The sequence below is a fragment of the Lipotes vexillifer genome, unplaced genomic scaffold, assembly GCF_000442215.2.
Source record: "Lipotes vexillifer unplaced genomic scaffold, Lipotes_vexillifer_v1.1 scaffold977, whole genome shotgun sequence".
NCBI lineage: Eukaryota > Metazoa > Chordata > Mammalia > Artiodactyla > Lipotidae > Lipotes > Lipotes vexillifer.
Genome location: NW_006783088.1, coordinates 2,848,498 through 2,872,550, shown reverse-complemented (window position 1 = coordinate 2,872,550; position 24,053 = coordinate 2,848,498). Strand labels below are relative to the sequence as shown.

The window sequence follows — 24,053 nt, the reverse complement described above, 5'->3', positions numbered from 1 at the left end:
GTTCAGCACAGTTCTGGTGCACAGAGCCATCCCTGGCTGCTGTGAGTCACTGGGAATATCAATGGAGAGAAATGAACTTCATGTATAGTCCCTGGCTGGGTCACCCCCTAGGGTGAGTTAAATCTTGGCTGTCAGAAACTGCTCTTGTGCCAGGAGTGCTAAGACATATTTATTTTTACCAGGCCTCTCAGACTGTCTTATTTGGAGTGAGAGATCCTGAAAAGCATGCCAGAATGGGCTGTTTGTCTCCCTTTTATTGTCCCCTGGGACATGCCCCTAGGAAAGTTGTAGGGGATTGCCAATTCCAGAAGGGTCTCAGAGACATTCGTTTCCTCAGAAACACCACCCCTTTCCTTCATCCTTCTAGGACAGACCAGGGGACTGAATTTCTAAGATCAGAATATTGCCCTGAATTAGACCATCACTAATGGCCTTTTCAAAGGATACCCTGGGGGTGCTAAAGAAACAAGATAGAAATGGGCACTATTTTGATTCAGTTGGGTTGGTAGAATCCTCTTACAACCCAGGCATCATTCAACAACCTGAATTCTAAACATAGTTTGACATTTCCACACTTTAAAACAGTGGTTCTTAATCAGGAGTGATTTTTGCTGACATGAGGCAATGCCTAGAGACATTTTTGGGAGTAGGTATTACTGGCAAATAATGAGTAGAGGCCATGGATGCTGCTAAACATCCTACAATAAGCAGGACATCCCTCCCCACAACAAATAATTATTCAGCCCAAAATGTTAATAGTGCTGAGGTTGAGAGACCCTGATTAAAAAGTTAAGAACATGAGTCTTAAAAAAAGAATTGCTCCATCTCTAGGATCACTTTCTTGTGTGAATGGAGGAAGGAGTTCTTAAAGCTATAGAATGGAAAACAAGAGAAACAAGAGAAAGCACAGCTAAAGGAGCTAAAAGAATCCTATACCTATCTGCCTAGGGATGCCTATTTCCAATATTAACTCACTTAGTGGGAGTTATATTATGTGCCAGACACTCTAGAAGCAGTAGTAAACAGATATATTGGGTCCCTGAAACTTACAGTCTGATGCTTGGGGAGGCTACAAGTATACAGAGGCATTAAAAGAATGATCTCACAAATGAATTTAAAGCTACAAATGATAGGGGCATTCAAGGAAAAGTACAGGGTACTATGAAAGGACAGACTTGATTTAGATTTGGGGGTTCAAGGAAGGCCTGTCAGAGGCACTAACACCAGCATGCTGAGTAAGATTCATCAGGCTAAGTGTGGATGGGGTGGGTCTTCTAGGCAGAAGAAACAGTATGTACAAAGGCCCTGAGCCAGGAAAGATTTACAGAAAAATATAATTAACTTTTAGCAATGGTATGCTTTTATCTAGGTTCAGGGGGCTACTACTGGAGAACAGGAAAAAAGAAAAAAAAAAAAGAAAGTGTAAGGGAATAGTCTGATTTGCTTTTTTGTGCTTTCTTTAATTGCAAACCCTCCATACCACCACTTCAAGTACCAACACTTTTCACGTTCCAGCTCAGCAGTAGTATTTGAGCCAGGATCTGGGTACGATGGCTGATTCAGTTCCCTGGCATAACTTGGGACACACCCTGAAAAGTGGGACTTCCTAGATATATTTTTTTAATCTCCTGGAAGCTTGATAGTCACACACCTGAAACGTATAAATAGAGCTTTTGCAGCAAACATCTCAGTATGTCTTGTTTATTTCAGTAGCAAAGATGAAGTTAGAATGGTGGATAAACAAATGGATCAATGAATAAATACTCATTTAGTAACAAACATGACTCAAGCATCTATGTAACTGGTCTGTTTCACACATGCCCCTTTATAATTCATTTTCTACAGGGCAGCCACAGTGACTTCCTAAAAAACAAATCAGGTCATGTTATTACCAGGCTTAAAACCTTCCAATGGATTCCTATGCACTTAGAATAATAGCTGTACTTCTTACATGTCCTTTGAGGTCCTTCATGAGCTGGCCTTTGCCTAATTCTCTGACCACTTTCCCCCTTACTCATTCTACTCTAGCCACACTGGTTTTCTTTCAGCTCTGTAACATGCTATCATTTCTTACAACTTTTGCACAAGCTGTCTACTCTGTTTAGAATGCTGTTTCCCCAGACCCTTCCATGGCTGCTCCCAGCTCAATGTCATAACCTCAGAGCTTACCATCTTGCATTTGCCTTGTTCTCACTCAGCCTTTACCCTGTTTTATATAGGAGATTGGATAAGGGTTCCTGGAGGTGGTGCCGTTTTGCCAAAGTCTTAGAGGCTGTGTAAGAGTTTACTAGGCAGAAAATGTGGGAGAGGTACATTCCAGGCAGAGAGAAGAGCTTATCCCAAAGCAAGAGGGTGTGAAAGAGCTCAGTATGTTTGGGAATAGTGAGTAGAAATGTATAGCTAGAGAATTAAGTGTGTAAGGAAGAGTAAATGGCACAGTGGCTGGAAAAGTAGGTTGGGACCCAACTGTGAAGGAATATATATGTCTGCATGTTAAGGAATTTTGATTCATCCTAGTAATGGTGAGTTAGCAATGTTTTTAAAGTAAGGCAGTAGCATGGTCAAATTTAACATTTAGAACAATAAACTCTTGTAACAATGTAGAGGATGGCTTGGGGGAGAAAAAATAGACACATAGACTGCAGCTTTTTGTCCTAATATTCTAAAGCTTGGGAACTTCCAGTTCATCCAGTTCATATCCTAAGTTTATTTAATGATTCCTAGTAGATTCCCTCTCATCTTCCTGAACTAGTTATCTTAGCTTGTCTACTTGCAGCGTCGTCTCTATGCCTTTTGTTGAGTTAGTTGCTTTTTTTCTGGGTATTTCTTAAGATATGGTGATCTGTCACACGTAGTATTTAGGTGTAAGGAGGAGATGCCAATGCTTTCTGATTGATTTTTAATCTCCTTCTCAATGATGCCTTGCCATTTGCTGGCCTTTTTATTTAATAAATTTGTTTCATGAACTGGTTCCTGTGAGGCAAGCATAAGTCCTGTGGATTGGATGGCTTTCATTTTCTAAACTTTTCATCTAAAGTGGGGAAAAAAGTCTATTTAACAGGCATTTATTCTGTCAGGCACTGTGCATGATTCTAGAAACTTAAGGATGAATGAAGTCTGTCTCTGACCTCCAGGAACTTAGAATCTAGTAGGATAATTCAAATTTTTTTTTTTTTTTTTAATGACATAAATATTTTTAAAGTCTACTTTTAAAAATATTGGTTTGGGGCTTCCCTGGTGGCGCAGTGGTTGAGAGTCCGCCTGCCGATGCAGGGGACGCGGGTTCATGCCCCGGTCCAGGAGGATCCCACGTGCCGCGGAGCAGCTGGGCCCGTGAGCTATGGCCGCTGAGCCTGTGCGTCCGGAGCCTGTGCGTCCGGAGCCTGTGCTCTGCAACGGGAGAGGCCACAGCGGTGAGAGGCCCGCGTACCACAAAAAGAAGAAAAAAAATTTTTTAAATTAAAAAAATAAAAATATTGGTTCAATTTCATTTCCAGTCCTTATCCACGTGCATAACCTGTGTACATTAACATTTATAGAACACTCCACCCAACAATAGGGTATACATTCTTTTCAAAGAGCACCCGGAACATTTACTAAGGCATATTTACTAAGGTAGCCCATATTCCAGATCATAAAACAATTCTCAATAAAGGCAAAAAAGATTCAAGTCATATAAGGTTTCTCCAGGTATATCTGACCACAGTGGAATTAAACTAGAAATCAGGGACTTCCCTGGTGGTCCAGTGGTTATGACTCCACATTTTCACTGCCAAGGACCCTGGTTCAATCCCTGGTCAGGGAACTAAGATCCCACAAGCTGCACACACACAAAAACCAAAAACAAAGAAACAAACAAAAAACCAGAAACACCTTTGGAAAATCCCCAAATATATGGAAATTTTGAATAATACACTTCTATATAACCCATGGGTCAATGAAGAATTCCAAAGGAAAATTAGATAATGTTTTCTGTTTTAGTTTATAAATTTAAATGTTTATAAAAGTACAAAATCACATTTTTGAAGATTGGAGTTCTTTTTGTGGGAAGATTTTTAACTAAAAATTCCATTTCTTTATAAATATACAGCTTTTCAGGTCGATCTTTGTTGCTAAGTGCAGGCTTTCTCTAGTTGCGGCGGGGGCTACCCTTTGTTGCGGTGCGCGGGCTTCTCATTGCGGTGGTTTCTCTTGTTGTGGAGCTCTAAAGCACAGGCTCAGTAGTTGTGGCGCACGGACTTAGTTGCTCCATGTCATGTGGGATCTTCCCGGGCCAGGGCTTGAATCCATGTCCCCTGCATTGGCAGCCGGATTCTTAACCACTGCACCACCAGGGAAGCCCCCCATCTGTTTATTCTTGAGTGAAACTTGTTAGTTTGGGTTTCAAGGAATTTTTCCATTTTACCTAATATGTTAAATGAGTAGTGTTGTCCTACTATTCCCTCAGTGAAAAAGACACAAATAGTTATCGCTGTGCACGCTCCAGGACAGAGGAAGGCACAGCTAATTTTTGTGGGCTACCAAGAAGGATCAGAAAATCCTCCTCTGTTTTACACTACATGAAAGTGTAATTCCCAACTCTTTTTGCAGCACTGAAAATATAAAGTAACAAGAAGGTACAAGTCTGTAATTGTCTTTGACCTCCAGTTCAATTTAAGCCATGTCCTCTTAACCACTTTCTCGAAATGCATTAGTTTTCTTTAACTGCCCAAGAAATGGGAACATTTATTTTTCCTTGCAAATTCTCCCGAAGCTCTGGTCTGTCGACCTGTGGCAGTCCAAAATGATTTGTCTGTAAATAGCATTTTAAACTAAACCTGTAAATCTCATACAGTGGCATCACACATAGTTTCTTTGCTTTGCTTTTATGGAAGATAAGTCTTTGAAGAAGAGCCTAGTAGCTCAGCATGAATTTCATGACCTGCATTTCTTAGTAGGTACTTCGCCTTTAGCATCTTTCTGCTTTTGATGAGTTGATAAAAGCTTGTCCTAGTTTCTTGAACCTGCTTTGTAAGAATAAGTCAGACTGCATTTTTTCTTTCTATTGTTTCCTTGATGTTTAAAACTATTTGGTACATTTATATTTGCTCTTCTGTGGTTTTCAATAACAGGGAGGATTTTCTTCCCTATCAGTCTCTTCATAGGTCCTCTGCAGAGCCAGAGATGTCTATTAATTTGCTCTTTATCATTAGAAATTATAATCTGATAAATTGGTGTCTCAGCATATCCTCTTTTGTGGGTATTTTTCCTATTGTTTTGAGTTTGATGTTTCCATTCCTTATGCAGTAGTACTGTCGCATCTCAAGCACTCTCTATGTTTTGACCAATTTCATAATACTTACTTATTTTCAGGATTGTGGAGTTGATTTCTGATTTACTGGTCTATCTGGATGATTATTTGTTTAGGTAAAAATTTCAGACATATGTAATGATAATTTAAGAACCTGAAAAGCACATCTAAATTGAAGGCTGACATGTTTTTCTTTTCTTACATTCAACAGGGTCACAGAAATACACTTGACTTTAACAATTCTTGTGTATTTCCCCTTTTCTTAAGACCTGATGTTGTGTATGTTTCACTGAAAAACTTCCTTCACTACTGACCGGTTGCCAAAACTTATTTGCGTAATGTATGGCAGAAGAGAAATCTAAAAGTAATGGCTCCTTCTTGGGAAAAACAAACACTATATGGAATGTCATCACTTCTGCTAAAAAAATTTTTTAAGATTTTTAAGCCACTCATTTATTGTTTGTTTGTCTCCAGGTTATAATGCATGCCTATTAGAGAAAAAATTTAACAATATGGAAAAGTATAAAGAAAAATGTAAGCAGTAATTCCACCACCATTAAAAAGGCTACCTGCTATTTCTGTGCAACCCCAAATTTTCTTGAAGCCTTAGCTTAGCGACCACCTGCCCTTTGCTAAGTCTTCCTCCTCAATAGACTGTTTAGGACATTGAGTGGAAGACTGACTTAAATATAAGGGCCCTTAGGATTTTTATGGAAGGGATGGAGCTGTAGGAAAAACCTACAAATTGCTCCAGAGATGACATCTTGTTCTTATTTAGCTTTCTTTGAGTCATTAACAGTCGGGCGCCACTGGTGCTGAAACTTATCATTATTATAACCACAAATGGGTTAATCCCCAAACAAAGCTATATTCTTGGGGCTGGTTCCCAGCTCCACCACACAGACCCCAACAGCAGCACCCTCCGAGTCCCAGGATAATGCCCCACAAATAAGGGGATGTCAAATGTTCAGCCTGGACTCAAAATTCTCTTTTGTCTGGGAGCTTCCAGTTGCTGGCAGGGCAGAGCAAAAAGAAAAATAAATAAATAAAACCCAAGCCAACAAACCCTAAAAAAAGAGGCTGTGTGGTTTAGCGGTCAGACCACTAGCCTGGAGGTTGAGATCGCTGAGATCCAGTTCCAGCTCTCCCACTGACTGGCTGGATGATGCTAGACAAGTCATTTTCCTGACATGTTCCTCGGTTTCCCTACTTAGAAAAGGGAGAAGTGCATTAGAAAGTTTTATGAGGACAAATGAAATGATCTCAGAATAGCTTCAGGTTGCTTGGAAATAAAATGAAATTGTAATCCTTAATAATTACCATCCTATTACTTTATTAATAATATAGTAAAAAGCCACAGGTGTGAAAGTTATGAAACTCCCATAACTCTCAAGGTGCATGGGGTAGGGGAGGGGGTGGGAGGCAAGGGTGGAGGTAGAAGGCAAATATTTTTTTATGATATGCAGGCCTTCACATCAAATACCAAATTAGTTAACTTATTACCTCAAGATAATAAATGCTGCTCTGAGTTCGGCTCTGTCCCTTTATCCTTACCACATTCAAACTCAGAGTGACTCACCAGATCCTAGAAATGAGACACATATACAATTTTAAGGGAAAGGGAGAATTAGGAAGTTTGAAGCTTCTACTGGAGAAGGCTAAGAATAGACCACTCAGAACACAAAGAGAAGAACCTCCTCTTTCCTTTTTCTCCCAGTGTAGGTGGTCCACTGGTTTCCCAATCATTCCTTTGATAGAATGATTTTTGTTTTCTTTCTTTCCAAAAACCTCACCTCATGTGGGGGGAGAGCTAACTAAAAAAGTGAAGACAGAGTGACCTTTTCTACTATGTTTGAACTGTGACAAGTGGTACCCACCACTAACCCGTTGTTGGGGGTGGAGAGGTGCAAAAAGAGAAATATCCAGATATCTGGGAACTTGAAAACCAATGAACACTCTCCCCTCTTAAAGGAAAAGTGAGCAATTAGGGATATAAGGGAAAAAATCCAATAGGTGTCCTTGTTTGTGCATCCCATCCCCCCAAGAAGTGAAGTGTCGTTGTAAGAAAAAAAGAAAAGAAAAGAAAAGAAAAGACACTTGGGAAGGGTACCAAATAGTTAAGGATAGAAGTAGAAGGAGGGGCTATAAAGATAAAGAGGAATTTGAGAGGAAATGTCAATGAAGTCATAGAGAATTTAATGAGCACTTTCTGGATGCCCAGACTTGTCACAGGCAGAAAAGACACATCCCTGACCTCAAGAAGCAGCCAAGATATACGCACGTGAAAGCATTTTGTAGTAATTTAAGATGATAAATAATAAGGACATAAAAATAGGTAATGGGATAGTAAATGTTTATGGGAATTTAGGGGTGGGATCTATTATTGTGATTTAGGATAACAGTTGTATAAAGCAGGAGTAGTTATGAAATTCAGAAATTGCGGGTATATGGAGGGCTGGCAATAATTTTTCGACACGGGAAATATGATGGTTTCAAAGGAACTCTCCACCTCAAATTCCTCTAAAACCAACGCCTCAAGAAAGGAAGTCCAAAGAAACTGACCGCCGCGAAGAGACAGCTCCCGGAACTAGTGTGGCCAGCTTGGCGTTGCAATACGGAGACTGTTTGCGTGACACCCCCTCTGCCTCTAGCCTCTCCTCCCGCCGCGTGGGTGCCATGGCAACAGAGAGAGCCCTTGACCTGGCTTCCGGAAGCGGGAGAGCTGGAGCTCTGAAGCTACCCTGGTCAAAGGATGCTGAGTCCGGAACGCCTAGCCCTACCGGACTACGAGTATCTGGGTAGGCGCTTCCTTCAGCTTCGGGGAAGGAAAGAAGTGCAGACGAATTAGGCCAGGGTTTGGGGAGGAGGCCGGGGCGAGCTCTGAGTGGGAACGGGTAGGGTGGGCTAGGGAGGGGTGGGGTGGGGGCGGTCCAGGGCCTGAACTTGTAAGGCCCAGCGAGGAGGAAAACACCATCTGGGAGTAAAGAATGCTGAAGTGTACCCGCTGGAGCTCAGACAGTGTGGATTGTGCCCTAAGTGGGCTAGGTTGGAGTTGAGAATTGAGGGGCCTTTGGGGGTATTACTGATATGCTGCCAGTGGAGTAACCTTGGAACCTTGAAGTGCCAAATCAGTCATTCTGTGAACAATCATTTAACCGTTATAGCGGCAACTAACATTTTTGAGCATTTCTTTTACATTAGGCACTATGCTAAGCATTTTACGTGCATTCTTTATTGAATCTTCATAACAGCCCCAGGAGGAGACTGTTTTTCTTCCATTTTGCAGACAGCGAAACTGAGGCTGAAGAGGTGACTTGCACAAATAAGGCCACACAGCTATAAAATGGTAGGGCTAGGATCAGAACCTAATTTGCCCACTCCTGAGCTTGAGCTCTTGACCATTAAGGCTGTGGCTGTAATACTTTACACACACTGTAACACCTTCAGTGTGTAAGGCATTTACTGGATGAAAAAAGGATATATGTATGTTGTGTGTATGTATGTATATACATGTATATATATACATGTATGCACACGTTTTAAAAAATTAATAGACTTTATTTTTTAGAGCAATTTTAAGTTTACAGAAAGTTGAGCAGATATTATAGAGTGTTCCCATATACTCCCTCTCTCTCTCACTCTGAGCTTCCCATTATTAACATGTGACATTAATATAGTACATTCATTACAATTGATGAACCAATATTGATACATTATTATTAACCCAAATCCACAGTTTACATTAGGGTTCACTCTTTGTGTTGTACAGTTTTATGGGTTTTGACAAATGCGTGATGTCATTTATCAACCATTATAGTATTATGCAGAATAGTGTCACTGCCCTGAAAATCCTCTGTGTTCTGTCTATTCATCCTTTCCTCTGTCCCCCAACCACTGGCAACCATTGATCTTTTTACTGTCTCTAAAGTTTTACATTTCCAGTATGTCATATAGTTGGAGTCATAGAGTAAGTAACCTTTTCAGACTGGCTTTTTTCACTGAGCAATATGCGTTTAAGGTCCCTCCATGTCTTTTCCTGGCTTGATAGTTCATTTCTTTTTATCACTGAATAATATTCAATTGTATGGATGTACTATACACATTTTTTAATGAAAAACAATTCTAGTTTAAATTTTTGAATTAGTAATATGGAAACTAGATTAAAAAACATAAAGAAGTTTATAATGAAAAGTCTCTTCCAGCCCCTTTTCCCCCATCTGCCAGTGTCCGTCCATCCTCAGCCCCCCACTAGTAACCACTATTACTGGTTTCCTGTGTATCCTTCTAGAGTTTAGTTTATTATGTATATAAGGGAGAATACACTTTTTTCATTCAATATATCTCGGAATGATTTCTGTGTCAGAGCTTTCTCATTCTTTTAAAAAAATGTTTAGCTACATAGTATTTTAAATAATTTATTTGACCAATTCTCTCTTGGTACACATGTTGTTTTTAGCCTTTTGCTATTACTGAAAATACCCCACTGAATAACCTATAATTTTGTGCCATTGCTAGTATATCTGCAAGGATAAATTCCACAAAGTGAAATGGGTGGGTCAGGGACATATGCATTTTAAATATTGATAGATATTGCCAAATCGTCTTTCACAGGGGTTGTACCATTTTACACTGCACTAGCAATGTAAGAGTATGCCTGTTTCCCTGTAGTCTTTCCAACAAAGTATATCAAACTCAAACCATCAGATTTTTTCAACCTGTTAAGTGACAAATGTGCATTTCTTTTCTGAAGTTGAGCATCTTTTCAACAGGTTTAAGGGCTGTGTGGTTTTGAAAGGTGTATATATATATATATATATATATATATATATATATATGGCATTGTTATATCACAGATAATTTTGCATCCAATGAATAATAATATCAGTGTCTAACAATGCCTAGACTTTTGCTAAGGATTTTATGTATTTTATCTTATTTACTCAGTACTAATGAATCTATGAAATATTTGAAAAGCCTAGTCTGTTGTTCACTTCCTTGGATGTTTGCGTCAAAGTCTTAACATATTTAAATTATATGCCTCAAAGGCTTGACATATTTAATATACCAGTGCTTTGGTGAGTAGAAGTTGGTGGTCCCTCCAAAAGTGGCTTTTTTCAGCCACTAATTCAGTGGCAATGTTGATAATGAATCTATAAACAGAATCAAGATTTCAGGTCGGTTGTAAAACCTTCAATGTCCAACCACTTATCTAATTATTGAACCCTGGATTATTGAACCTCCTTCAGGTTCTGTTGCATATTTAAGTGCCTTAACTCCCTGTCCCATTCACCATCTGGACGTTCATACTGCTCTAAGCAGGGTCATACTACTCATTGGCTTCCTCATGGTTCCTCAGACCATACAACTCTGCTGAAATGCATTTGTCTTTAGTTGAGAATAACCCTGCCCATTACAGTTTGGTCTCTTTTAGAGGCATGCTGTTGCTGTTTTGAAGCATTCACCCTCAATATAATGACCACTGAAAATCACCCCTTATAGGTTAATTTAATAAAATATTTTCTGATTTGAAATTTTAAATACCTACAGAGGGTTGTTTTTTTTTTTTTTTTAATTTTTAAATTATTTATTTATTTATTTTTTGCGGTACGCGGGCCTCTCACTGTTGTGGCCTCTCCCGTTGCGGAGCAACAGGCTCCGGACGCGCAGGCCCCGCGGCCATGGCTCACGGGCCCAGCCGCTCCGCTGCACCTGGGATCCTCCCGGACCGGGGCACGAACCCGTGTCCCCTGCATCGGCAGGGGGACTCTCAACCACTGCGCCCCCCGGGAAGCCCCGGAGGGTATTTTTAGCTTGGCTTTTCTTCTTCCTCCTCCTCTCCTTCTCCTTCTTCTTTTTTTTTTTTAATTTTTAAATTATTTATTTATTTATTTTTTGCGGTACGCGGGCCTCTCACTGTTGTGGCCTCTCCCGTTGCGGAGCAACAGGCTCCGGACGCGCAGGCCCCGCGGCCATGGCTCACGGGCCCAGCCGCTCCGCTGCACCTGGGATCCTCCCGGACCGGGGCACGAACCCGTGTCCCCTGCATCGGCAGGTGGACTCTCAACCACTGCGCCCCCAGGGAAGCCCCGGAGGTTATTTTTAGCTTGGCTTTTCTTCTTCCTCCTCCTCTCCTTCTCCTTCTTCTTTTTTTTTTTTTAATAAATTATAAAGTCACATGTGTAGGCCTAGAGAAGAAAATACACATAGAAAAAAGAAAATTGCATAGATAGGAAAGCTCTAGGTATTCAGTGCATCAGAAAAGTGAAAGCTCAATATCCCTTTATAAGTGTGTCTGGAGACCTCTTTTTAGTATTATGGTATAAATGACAGGGATACCTATTCAGTGAATATCCATAGATTTTCCCTTCTACCTGCTAGCCAGGGCTTATATTTGCCTTTTTGACTACTAGTGAAGAAAACAGTCTTTCATCCTGTTGGGTAAACTGATCCATTCCCTGCTGACTTTGTGGATTAGGAACCTGTAATCATGGCCTGGAATGGCTTAGGATCTTAAGATCATCATTACAGAACTGACTTCATGATGTTCATGCCTGCAGTCATCAGAATGGAGTGATAGGAACTATGTTAATGCCCAGGCGTGAATAGAGAGAGGAGAGTCTGGTAAGGAGATGCAATAAATATAGAGCCCTTGAAAGGTTTCCACTTTATGAAAGCTACTTATTGGAAGCTTCTGCCAGAGGCTGAGGTGTGTCTGTGTATCTGGTTGGGTGTGGAGAGTTCTCTAGAGCTGAAGGGCAGCCTGTTCTGGTCCCAGGTTTGCAAAACACACTACCTACGTGCTGACCTGAGGGTAAGCATGAGGGTGTGAGGTTTATTATTTTACCCCACCTAAATTGGTGAGGTGCTTGCTTTCACTCATGCTTCAATTTGCCTCTTCTGTTTCTATGGATACTGCTTATTCTCACTAAGACTGGTAGTGGATTGGCATAATAGATAACTCCAGGAAATCCGAGATGGTCTTTCTCCTTTGAGGGCTATACTTTTAGAGGAATCACAATAAACTGGATAGTTATTTTTAAGCTATAGTTTTTGAGCACTTCATTTATGCTTAGCACTGTGCCTTAACTCATTTAATCTTCACAACCACCATACAGGTAGGTATTATTAGTCCTATTTAGTAGTTATTAATATCGTCTCCTCATTTTACAAATAAGGAAACTGAGGCTTAGAAAGGCTAATTGATTTGTACAAAGTCACATAGGTGATGATACATAAAAGCAGGGATTCAAATCCAGGTTTATCGGATTCCATGCCTGTTTTTTCCTCTCTACCAAGAAGATAAAAATCAACAAACCAAAATGTCTATTGCCTGTAAAGGGTAGTGATCCTTGCTTCCCTTTTAAGAATGGAGTTCTTAAACAGTTCATTAGTTGCCAATCAGTTTCCTGAAAACAGGAATTGTATCTTTCTCATCATTGTATACCTACCTTTCACAATATAGACACTTTATACATACATGTGTGTTAAATTGAATATGAATAATCTGACCTTAGGGTCCCCCAAATGTGAGCAGCTAACAACAATAACTAAGACTTATTAAGTACTTACTATGTACCAGGTAACATTTTATGTGCTTTATAAACATTAATGCACATCAAGATAGTTTCAATTTTTATCTCCATTTCACATATGAGGAAACTATAGCACAAAGGTGTTAAATAACTCGTTAGTGAGTCCTAGAGGCAGAATTCTAATCTAGAAGTCTGAATCCAGAGTCCACATTGTTAAACTCCATGCTATGAATACCTTGAGCAACTCCAACAATGAGGCTCCAACTATTGCATAGACGTGCTTATAATGGTTGCATGGATTCTGGAGTAAGTTCAGGTGACTCCAAGGGCTTAATTTAACATTTCTGCCAGGAGGGGGCATCCTAGGAACCAGGATGGATCAGGGAATAGTAAAATTCCAGTTCCTTCTTGCCACTGGACCCATCTCTCAAAGGCAGGCAATAAGGAAGATAACTTCTAAAAATAAACCATTTAGGAGAGTTTTAATGACAATAATCTATGTACTTTGTGTAGCTGTGTGACCTTGAAGAAGTTACTCAACCTCTCTGTGCCTTAGTTTCCTGATATGCAAAATGTACTTACCTCGTACATGTAAGCTTTTAGAACAATGCCTGGCTGCTACATTGTATCTGCATTGTAAAAAGAGGATACACAAAGATGAGTAAGATACCTTTCCTTCTAGAGCACCTGGGTAGGTGCTCAATAAATATTAGCTGCTATTATTACTCCTACATTTTAACAAAAATGTAATACATCTGTGGCAGCCATGAAATTGTGCCTCTCAGATCCCCTATTATGTGGAGGGGAGGGTAATTAACTCTGAACCCCAGCTCTCAGTCCAACACCTTGTTCACATTGAGGTCATACTTCCCGCAGGCTGCTCCCAGCGGATGACTGGGTGGGGAAGACCCACTTTTATGAGAAGTGTGACTCCTCTGATGGTGACTTTGGCTTGAGGACTCCCACTGCACTGCAGTCTAATACTCTCACTCCCTCGCTCTTCTTTACAAGGGTCAACCCTGCATTGTGGTCTGTCAGCTCTCCCAGCTTCTTCCAGCTCCCTCCCCATTTTCCCTCATGGGCTTTTCAGTATATCTCTTGCATGTCTGATCCTGTCTTGTTGTCGGCTTCTCAGAGTACCTGGACTAAGACAACATCCAACAGTAACTGATATAGTCCCTTCCAGTCATGAGGTTGATACAGTTTTTTCAAGCCTTGACAAAGGTTCTGACATATGATTCTTTCTATGTTGAAGATTACTAAGTGTTACTAATCTTATTTTTTTGCATTTGCTGATATCATAACACATGATATTTACTTGTCTTACTGCCAGGCACAATTTCTTTTTTTGCTTTTGGATGAATCCTGATAAGCAAACTTATTTTTGTTTGAATATAATTAGTGAATCTTCCAAACCCAACCCTATGCTAGGAAACATTGCTATTTACAATAAGTCAACAGAAATACTGTTAGGAGTTTAGAATGCTTGGGTTGTTGCAGAAAGAAAAAGAAATATTACAGGTGTTACGCTGACTTCCTAAATCTTTGGAAACTAGGTTTAAAATATATAAAGCTGGTCACTTAAAAACAGTAATGAACGTGTTCACAAAACAATCGCCTTCCTTTCTTCTTCCCCCCTTCCCCTTCCTTTCTTTTCTTCCTAATTGTTCCTTTCTTTCTTTCTTCCTGAATACCTTCTCTATATAAAGCAAAGCATGAATACAAAGTGTTCCTCCCTACAGGAAACTTATGCCAAAGATGGGAGATGAGACATATTCATAAATGACTGTAACACAAAGTGACAGTGTTAATAAGTGCCAACAAAACTGGGAAATCGCCAAGACACCTGCATACATACAGTTCACTCACTCTATAATGATACTTATTTCCCATCTCTGTAGTTGTAGCACACGGGCTTAGTTTCTCTACGGCATGTGGGATCCTCCCGGACCAGGGCTCGAACCCGTGTCCCCTGCACTGGCAGGCGGATTCTTAACCACTGTGCCACCAGGGAAGCCCTAATAATGTTTTTGCTGGGGAGAAAAAAGAGCAAGTGAGTTCTAAGGCACTTTGTTTGTTGACCCTTACCCATCCCCATTTCTCCAAGGTAACTGATTGCAGGTGATGTCAGTGTTATTCTAGGGTTTAAATTCTAAGGTTCTGTAAATTGTTTACTTTGCTTATCATTTATATATTCAAGTAATCTTAAAATCTTTCCTCCAAATGCTGTCCAAAAGTTGGGGATCTCTTATTTGTTATAGATACCACATTTGCTAAATGAGTAAATTTAGGAAGCTGAGTAGGTAATTAAAGTTTTAAAAACTAATAATAGTAGATGAGAAGAGACAAAATGAGCCATTAGCTTATCTCTAGTTCATTATCCTGTTTATAGCCTTCTTAGCACTTATCACAATTATCTTATTTATCTATTTGTATATTTTGTTTCTGTTTCTTACTAGAATGTAAGCCATAAGGGCAGGCTTATTCTCTCAGTATCTCCAAAATCTATCACAGTGCTTGGCCCAAGTTAAGTGTGCAATTGTTAGATGAATAGTCTGCTTTAAGTAGCAAAATAATTTTTTTTTTTCAAATGAGAGAACGGACTCCAGTTCAACAAATAGTTATTGAATTCATACTGTGTGAGAGACACTAAGCTTTTTTCTCCTTCTTCCATTGACAAAAACAAAGGATGACTGATTAAAATCTTTCATCTGGGGCTTCCCTGGTGGCGCTAGTGGTTGAGAGTCCGCCTGCCAATGCTAGGGGACTCGGGTTCGTGCCCCGCTCCGGGAAGATCCCACATGCCGCGCAGTGGCTGGGCCCGTGAGCCATGGCTGCTGAGCCTGCGCGTCCGGAGTCTGTGCTCCGCAACGGGAGAGGTCACAACAGTACGAGGCCCACATACCGCAAAAAAAAAAAAAAAAAAAAAAAATCTTTCATCTGAATGCTGTCCCAAAGTTGGGGATCACTATTATTTGCATAAATACCATGTTTGCTAAATGAGTAAATTTAATTTCACGGTTGACACATTTTCTTTGTTTCGGTTACACAACAGTAAGATTTAATTCTTTTTTTAAAATGATATTTTATGAAGGAAGGAAATTTTATACAATTTGGGGGCATCTCCTTGAGATTCCCTCTTCAGTTGGGCAGAGTAATATGCTTTAAGACTGGAATTACCCTTGCCAACTAATCCCTGGGTCCACCGTGTTGGGATGCCCTTGCTCTACTTCCCTATGGGCCTTAGGAAATTGCTTATTCTATGATTGGAATTTCAAGTCAAAACACATTTATCTGAGCAGAATTTTAATGATTTATCAAAGAGAGGAGGGATTTTCCCAAACACATCTGAACTTACCAAATTACCAATCCCATTAGCTATGTTTTCTCTTAAGCACCTTTCTTTAAACAAAGTAATTACTGCTGAAATCATCCAATGTATTTTTCATAAAAGCTTGTGACTAAGTTTTGTTTGATTAGCAGGAATGCAGTAAAAGTAAATATTGTTTGAGAAGGCACTTTCAGAGCCCTTTCTTTTTCTTCATTGAATTAGCTTTTTAAAAGCACTGTTCTTTGGAGAGAGTAAGAGCCTTTTTCCAGCTGTCCTATTGTGTAGCTCAAGGTCTTGTTAATACTATTATCTGGCCCTGAGATTACAGGTAATTGTGGTAAAACACAAGCTTCAGTTTCTGTAATCTAAGACAGAAATCTGTTTGTGCCCTGGCCTTCATATCAGGTGTTTGTTAAATTCAGACTTCTCTCACCTGGGATAGCCCACTGCCCCCCACAGTAAACAGAGGTATCTGGCAGGGATGGGGCTGCATTAGAGCCATTGCCATTTTTTTTTTTTTTTTTTAAAGATCATGTGGCAGAACTCCTCCTGTGGCCAACTTACATACAACGTGTGCACTAAATGGGAAAATTATATATTTTAAAATAAGCATGCCTGAAACAATAACACTTTTGAATGTGAAATGTACCAAAAGGCCGCATGTCTCTGGCTTTGCTTGTCAAATGGAGAGGCTGCCAGAACCACTCGGCTCCATGGTTCTCATGCCCTAAAGCCCTGCAAATTGACACATAAGTAGGCAACACACAAAGAAGCTCAGCTCATGAGAAAGTGAGTTTGGGCGCTTGGGCTGCCTTCCTTTCTCTCTGTGTGGATTTCTTTCCAGCTTCGCTTCTTCTGTCCTATCTTAGTTTTTCAGAAAGGAGAGATTAAATGTGTCCGCTATTTCAGCATGTTAACTGCACAGGCAACATGAGGCTAGCACTCAGACCACTGTTCAGCCTGTCATATGGAAGGAATTGCTTTTCAGGGGAGATTATAATTGTGTATGTAGCCACACAAATGCACATTCTGCCTGGAGGAAAATGCACAGAAGAGGAGGCCTTATGCTGCCACTCAGGTCTCTTTGTGGAGGGCTGCATAAGAAGCCCTTACATGGCATAGTCAACTCTTTTGGGCTTAATGAGTCATCTTTTTGTGTGATGCCTACTTCAAAAAAGGAGGAGGGCGGGGGGAGAAGAAGAAGCCACTCTTGCCCAAGTGAGTTGCTTTTATTGGCCCTGCAGCTTTTGTCTAACAGTTTTGTATATTCCTGATGACATCATTTATAATACTAGTGCACAGAGAGTAAACAAAAAATAATTTAGCTTTCAGGCATTTAGACAAAACTTAAATAGTGCAATTTAGAGAAATGATAATAAGCTTTATAAACAGTGAGCACATGAGCTTAAACAGCAAGCATGACCCCACTCTTTTTTGGAATGTGATGTGTTGAAAGATGGCTGTAGAGAGAACTAGAAGCTTGACACTCTTGAATTATGTGCAGTTCAGACGTGAGTCCATGGTCTAGTGTTAATCCCAAGCAGTATGTTCTCGTTAGTGGATAAAATACAAGCTACCATGTGAGTAAGTCATTAAGCCCCTTGAGCCCTAGCATTTTACCTATAAGAAAGGAAAAGGTAATATTACTACCTACTTCACAGGAATGTTAGAAGACTGAGAAGATAAAACATGTGGAGCTCTTTATAAGAAAGGTATTTTGTAAATAGAAAATAGCATTATTATTTGCCTTCATCAAATTTCCCCAACACATGGAGTTGATAAAAGCTACCTCATAGGGGGTTGAGAGGATGAATTAATTAATATATGTCAAGTATCTTAAATTAAACTATTTAATGAGACCTAAAATTCATAGTCTTTCTTGATAGACCACCAAACCTGATATTTAAACACATGATTAACTTATAAAGTCTTATATGTACCATCAATCTTTTGCCTTGTCTTCAAGGACTGGCATGGTAGAGGATAGTGAATATACAGGTAGAAGAAAATAGGTTAGGTCTTCAGGAAGAATGGCCCTGCCTTTTTTCTTTCCAAGGTTATGCCTATGAATAGTCTTTGGAGTCTTGCTAATTTTTTTTTTAATTAATTTAATTTTGGCTGCATTGGGTCTTTGTTGCTGCACGTGGAGGCTTTCTCTAGTTGCGGTGATCGGGGGCTCCTCTTCATTGTGGGGCGCGGGCTTTTCATTGAGGTGGCTTCTCTTGTTGAGGAGCATGGGCTCTAGGTGCGCGGGCTTCAGTAGCTGTGGCATGAGGGCTCAGTAATTGTGGCTCGCGGGCTCTAGAGTGCAGGCTCAGTAGTTGTGGCACATGGGCTTAGTTGCTCCGCGGCATGTGGGATCTTCCTGGACCAAGGCTCGAACCCATGTTCCCTGCATTGGCAGGCGGACTCTTAACCACTGTGCCACCAGGGAAGTCTGAGTCTTGCTAATTTTTTTTTTTTTTTCTTGCGTTATGCGGGCCTCTCACTGTTGTGGCCTCTCCCATTTGCGGAGCACAGGCTCCGGACGCGCAGGCTCAGCGGCCATGGCTCACGGGCCCAGCCGCTCCGCGGCATGTGGGATCTTCCCGAAACGGGGCACGAACCCGCGTCTCCTGCATCGGCAGGCGGACTCTCAAGCACTGCGCCACCAGGGAAGCCCAATACTTGGTCCTTTTTTATGGCAACCCGCGTCTCCTGCATCGGCAGGCGGACTCCCAAGCACTGCGCCACCAGGGAAGCCCGAGTCTTGCTAATTTTTGTTGCCATGTCTGGACATAGGTAGAGACTGTTTTGACCTTTGTTCTTCCAGTAAATATTTGGTTTTGATCTCATGTTTCTAAAGAAACAAACTCATAAGGAAAACAAGTGATTGTTTTGTCTCACACTGTGAACTTTTCTTATCATATTTCTTAGTAGTTAAGAGGAAATAGTTATTGTTGAAGGACCTGACATTGAGTTCCCTAACTGGAAAGTTCTTAAACTCAGCCAAGTAATAAAACCAGCTTTGGTTATTATCTTTAGAGGAGAAGGGACACCAGAAGAGAATTTATATTTTTTAATTGACAAAATTATCGCTAACATCTCTGCTTCCATTTTTGTTGGTATTTTTATAAGGTTTTAGGCAACAAAACCTGAGAAGACCCCCTCATGTAATTTTCAAGTTTAAAATTTCATCTGTTGTTTCCAAGTTACACTTGGGTAACCTCACTTCCCAGATTTAATTTTCTATTAGATGACACTAAATGGGAAACACTATTTCATTTAAATTCTAAATCCTTAGCAGAGATTATTTCTCTTACATTTTTTAAAATACAGAGATAATATTCCAACTTCTAAGTAAGTCCAGCCCCCCAAATACTGCCTTAAGTGGGAAATATATTCAAATAGATGTTCTTGGTATGGCAGCTGGAGTCATTCTCATATACAGGAGGACTGGAGATAGACAGCAATCTCATTCGGTCCTTACAAGATATTTGTGAGGCAGGTACCAGCCTGATCCTCACTTTTCCATGAGGAAACTGAAATCTAGGTTATGTAACTTGCCCAAGGTCACCAAGCTAGTAAATGTGGAGGTGAAGCTTGAATGAAGTTTATCTGACCCTAGAGCCTGTGTTGTTAGCTGCTTTGCTTTTAGGTCTGATTTCTCAAGGCCCTCTTTCCTATTCAGTTCACAAGGATTGAAGGATTAGAACTTAATATTTTAACAGAAATGTCTACAGAATATATGATGTATTCCCCAGATTCTCTAGTATAATAGAACATTATTTAACATTTCTTTATGTTGTAGTGTCATTATTTGAGACATCATTTATTATATTGTACTGTAGATGTGTTATGACATTTACTCATGAGGCTGGATGCTAGGAAACGGGGACTCAGAGAACTTAAGTAAAATTTCCAACGTTTATATAGAATAGATAGCAGTAGGTGGAGCTAAGATTTGACTCTAGTACTTCTGGTTCCAAATTTAGTGGTTTGGGTGCCATTCAATCAATGTTAGTTAAATCTGACTTTATATTTATTAATTAATGATAAGAACTTCCCCCTATGCTCAAAACTCCCCTCTCTCCAGACTAATGTTTCCTACTTGGTCAGTAAGATGTTGAGGTATACTGAGGTTTTGTACTCTAGGTGCTTTTGTGCCACTGATCTCAGGGTGATGGTTGAGCAGCTGTTATAAAAAGATCCACCACCACAACTGCCCCCTCCAGTGCAATGGCTCATACAAGAGAGAACTTTATTTCTCTCTAACTTAACCTGAGTCCAGGATGCGGAAGTCAGGATCTGCTCTAGGAAGTCATCATAGGATTTCAGGTTAGCAGGGCAGCCAAGCCATTTGAAACCCATGGTTTCTGAGGATGCCTCCATTGTAGCCATTTCCAGTTATAGAAAGGAAAAGGGGAAGGAACAAGTCCAGGGCAAACACCTTTTAAGCAAGTAAGGCAGAAGTTGCAAATATCACTTGTGCTCACATTTCATAGGTGAGGACTTAATATAAGGCCGCTGCTAATTGCAGAGGAGCTTGGGAATTGAAGTCCAACCAGACAATTGTGTGTAAGAAGAATAGGAGCACATATTTTGGGGTGTGCAGACAATAACCTGCCATATCTGGTACGTGTATTGTTAGTAGGTGCTTGCCCTTATTCAGAAGCGAAGCACAGATGTATCAGTGGGTGTTTGACTTTTCCTCCCCTACCTCTACCTCTGTTAAGTACAGAGTATTTTATCCCTTGTCCGTGTTCTACTCTCTTCTGCCTTATGCTACTACTGAGCTTGGTCGCTCCCGTTTTTTTTTTAAATAAATTTATTTATTTTATTTATTTTTGGCTGTGTTGGGTCTTCATTGCTGTGTGCAGGCTTTCTCTAGTTGCGGTGAACAGGGGCTACTCTTCGTTGCGGTACATGAGCTTCTCATTGCAGTGGCTTCTCTTGTTCCGGGGCACAGGGTCTAGGTGTGCAGGCTTCAGTAGTTGTGGCACTCCAGCTCTAGGGCACAGGCTCAGTAGTTGTGGCGCATGGGCCTAGTTGTGGCACATGGGCCTAGTTGCTCCGCGGCATGTTGGATCTTCCCGGACCAGGGCTCGAACCAGTGTCCCCTGCATTGGCAGGCGGATTCCCAACCACTGCGCCACCAGGGAAGCCCATGGTTGCTCCCTTTTTATTATTTTTTTCTTTCTTAACTCTATGTCTCCTGTCATTTCTCTTGGAAAACTTCTCTGTCCTTTGTAAACATTTCCAACTGATCAGAATAGTCCCTTTCTACACTTTAGTGAGCACATGGAATGTTAGCGTTTTAGTTCTCTACTGTTGTGTTGGCTGCTGGGTGTTGGGGCTTACTTTGCTGCCAAATAAAACTTCTCTGAGTGGGAGTCGGACCCATTGTAGGAGCTTAAATCTTGTTTCCAGAGAGCTAGTTTTACAATAAATAAAGATATTTATCTTCCTATACTGAGAGTGAGAGTTTTAGAAGAACAAAGAAAATGTGGTGCCACAGAAACTGGGGGAGGAGTGAGTTTCAAGATGGAGGGAGTGTTCAGTAATATCACTTGTCGCAGAGAGGTCAAATAAGGTAAGAGCTGCAGAAGAGATTGTTAGTGACATTAGGTACAAAGTTTCAGTGGAGTAGTGTGGCAGGATGCCAGATTTTCCTGGATTGAAGAGTAAATGGGAAGGGTGAGGGATTAGAGACAATAGGTAGACTGGATTTGTTTCCAGAAGTTCGGTGGATTGGGGAAGGAGGAGGGAGGGTGATAGCAAGAGTAGGGAGAGTTTATTGTTGTTTTTAAGTTTTTAGATGGCAGAGAGACTTGAGTATGTTTATAGGCTGAAGGAAAGGGAGCCATAGCCGAGGAGAGAGAGAGGATCCAAGAGAAGAACAAGATGATTAAATGATGGAATGCTTTTTCAGAAGAGGTGGGAGGGAATTCTAGCATCAAGGGCAGAGGAGCAAGCTTGTTTTTGGAGCTGGGAATCAGGGCTATGTTTATCCATTGGGCACTATAGGCATTGTGCCTAATCTGTAAACTGTTTTGAGATCTTTGAAAATATTTGATACCTATAAAATATTTATTGACCCTAAACTATAGGTAAATGTTTAATTATACATTTATAAAACATAGTATAATGTCACTTTTATTGTTATATTTAGTGTGGACATTTTATTACATTTGAAAGCAGCTTATAGGTAAGATTTTTCACAGTTAGCAGGAATTCCCAAGTGAGAAATCAGGTCCTAAGATGGCTTTAAAACAGCTCTACAGGATATTATTCAGCAATAAAGAAGAAGGAAGTCCTGCCACTTACAACAACATGGATGGACCTTGAGAGCATTATTTTAAGTGAAATAAGTTAGAGAAAGACAAATACCATATGATCTTACTAATATGTATGTAATATTTAATATCATTAAAAAACCTGGACTCATAGATACAGAGAAAAGATTGGTGATTGCCAGAGAGGTGGAGGGTGGAGGGTGGGTGAAATGGGTAAAGGTGGGGAAAAGGTACAAACTTCCAGTCATACAGTAAATAAATCCTGGGGATGTAATGTACAACATGATGACTGTAGTTAATAATCCTGTATTGTATATTTGAAAGTCGCTAAGAGAGTAGGTCTTACAAGTTCTCATCACAAGAAAAAAAATTGTAACTGTGTGTGATGATGGATGTTTAGACTTACTGTGGTGATCATTTCACAATATATACAAATATTGAATCGTCATATTGTATAACTGAAATTAATATATGTCAATTATATATCAAGAAAAAGAAAGAAAGACTCTACAAAGAATAATTGTATTTGAACAACAGACAGAAAGTAAAAATGGTGAAGGAGGGCTTCCCTGGTGGCGCAGTGGTTAAGAATCCGCCTGCCAGTGCAGGGGACGTGGTTTCGAGCCCTGGTCCGGGAGGATCCCACATGCCGCGGAGCAACTAAGCCCGTGAGCCACAACTACCGAGCCTGCACTCTAGAGCCCGTGTGCCGCAACTACCGAGCCCACGTGCCACAACTGCTGAAGCGCGCGCCTAGGGCCCGTGCTCCGCAACGGGGGAAGCCACCAGGGTGGGAAGCCTGCGCACCACAACGAGAAGTAATCCCCGCTTGCCGCAGCTAGAGAAAGCCCGCACGCAGCAACGAAGACCCAACGCAGCCAACAATACATAAATTAATTAATTTTAAAAAATGGTGAAGGACAGAGTTAAGCTTAGAAATGGAGCTGAAAGTTGATGTTCTTTACCTGACCACTTAACTTCGTCTTTGTCTTTGAAGTAAGATTCAAGGTTATCTCCTTAGAGTTAGGGAAGCAAAAATAAAAGGCATAAAAGAGAGCAAAGAAAATTTGTATTGCTGAGGAAAAGAAGAAACAAGTTGCTGTAGGAAGGAAGAAAGATAGCTTGACTAGGGACAAGTATAAGAATTCTGAGCAGCATTAAGACATTTGAAGTAAGGTTGTATAAATAAATCCTTTGAAAAAAGAAGCAACAAAGGACGTAAATAGGAACAAAGTCGACTATGTAAATTCTAAAAGAAAAAAATACAAAAATATTGCAAAGTAATAATTAGATGAAATGATTGAAAAACTTTTAGGAAAACAACATGTTACAAATAATGGGTAAAGAGGGAAAATCCAAATAGAACAAAAATTGTTTAATGTATATTTTTATTAGCTACAGAATTTTATCAGTCAAGTGCATTTATGAAAGTTTTAACAAAACACAATAGTACCATACCACCCAAACTTCTCGCCTCTAAATCCCACTCCTCAGAGAAAACTACTTACAGATTTTTTCACCATGTCTTTTGATATTTTTCTACATATTTTAAAGTAACATGCTTAAACTACTCTCCTTGATTTTTCAGTTATAAATGTTATCTAATGACTTCTTATGATGGATTT

General features: G+C 40.3%; 2 protein-coding genes across 3 annotated transcripts in view; one reads left to right on the top strand and one right to left on the bottom strand.

Annotated features, from left to right (window-relative positions):
• Nucleotides 1-7,968, bottom strand: part of LRP4 (LDL receptor related protein 4) — a 60,315-nt gene extending 52,347 nt beyond the window's left edge. Inside the window, exon 1 of the mRNA XM_007455826.1 lies at nt 7,853-7,968. Within this exon, the coding sequence (XP_007455888.1) occupies nt 7,853-7,968 (116 nt within the window). The remainder of the gene's footprint in view (nt 1-7,852) is intronic.
• CSTPP1 (centriolar satellite-associated tubulin polyglutamylase complex regulator 1) overlaps nt 7,925-24,053 on the top strand; it is a 191,148-nt gene continuing 175,019 nt past the window's right edge. Inside the window, exon 1 of one of the 2 annotated variants that reach the window (XM_007455765.1) lies at nt 7,925-8,088. In XM_007455765.1, the coding sequence (XP_007455827.1) occupies nt 8,043-8,088 (46 nt within the window). In that variant the 5' untranslated portion in view covers nt 7,925-8,042. The remainder of the gene's footprint in view (nt 8,089-24,053) is intronic. The other variant, XM_007455766.1, reaches the window with a different exon arrangement.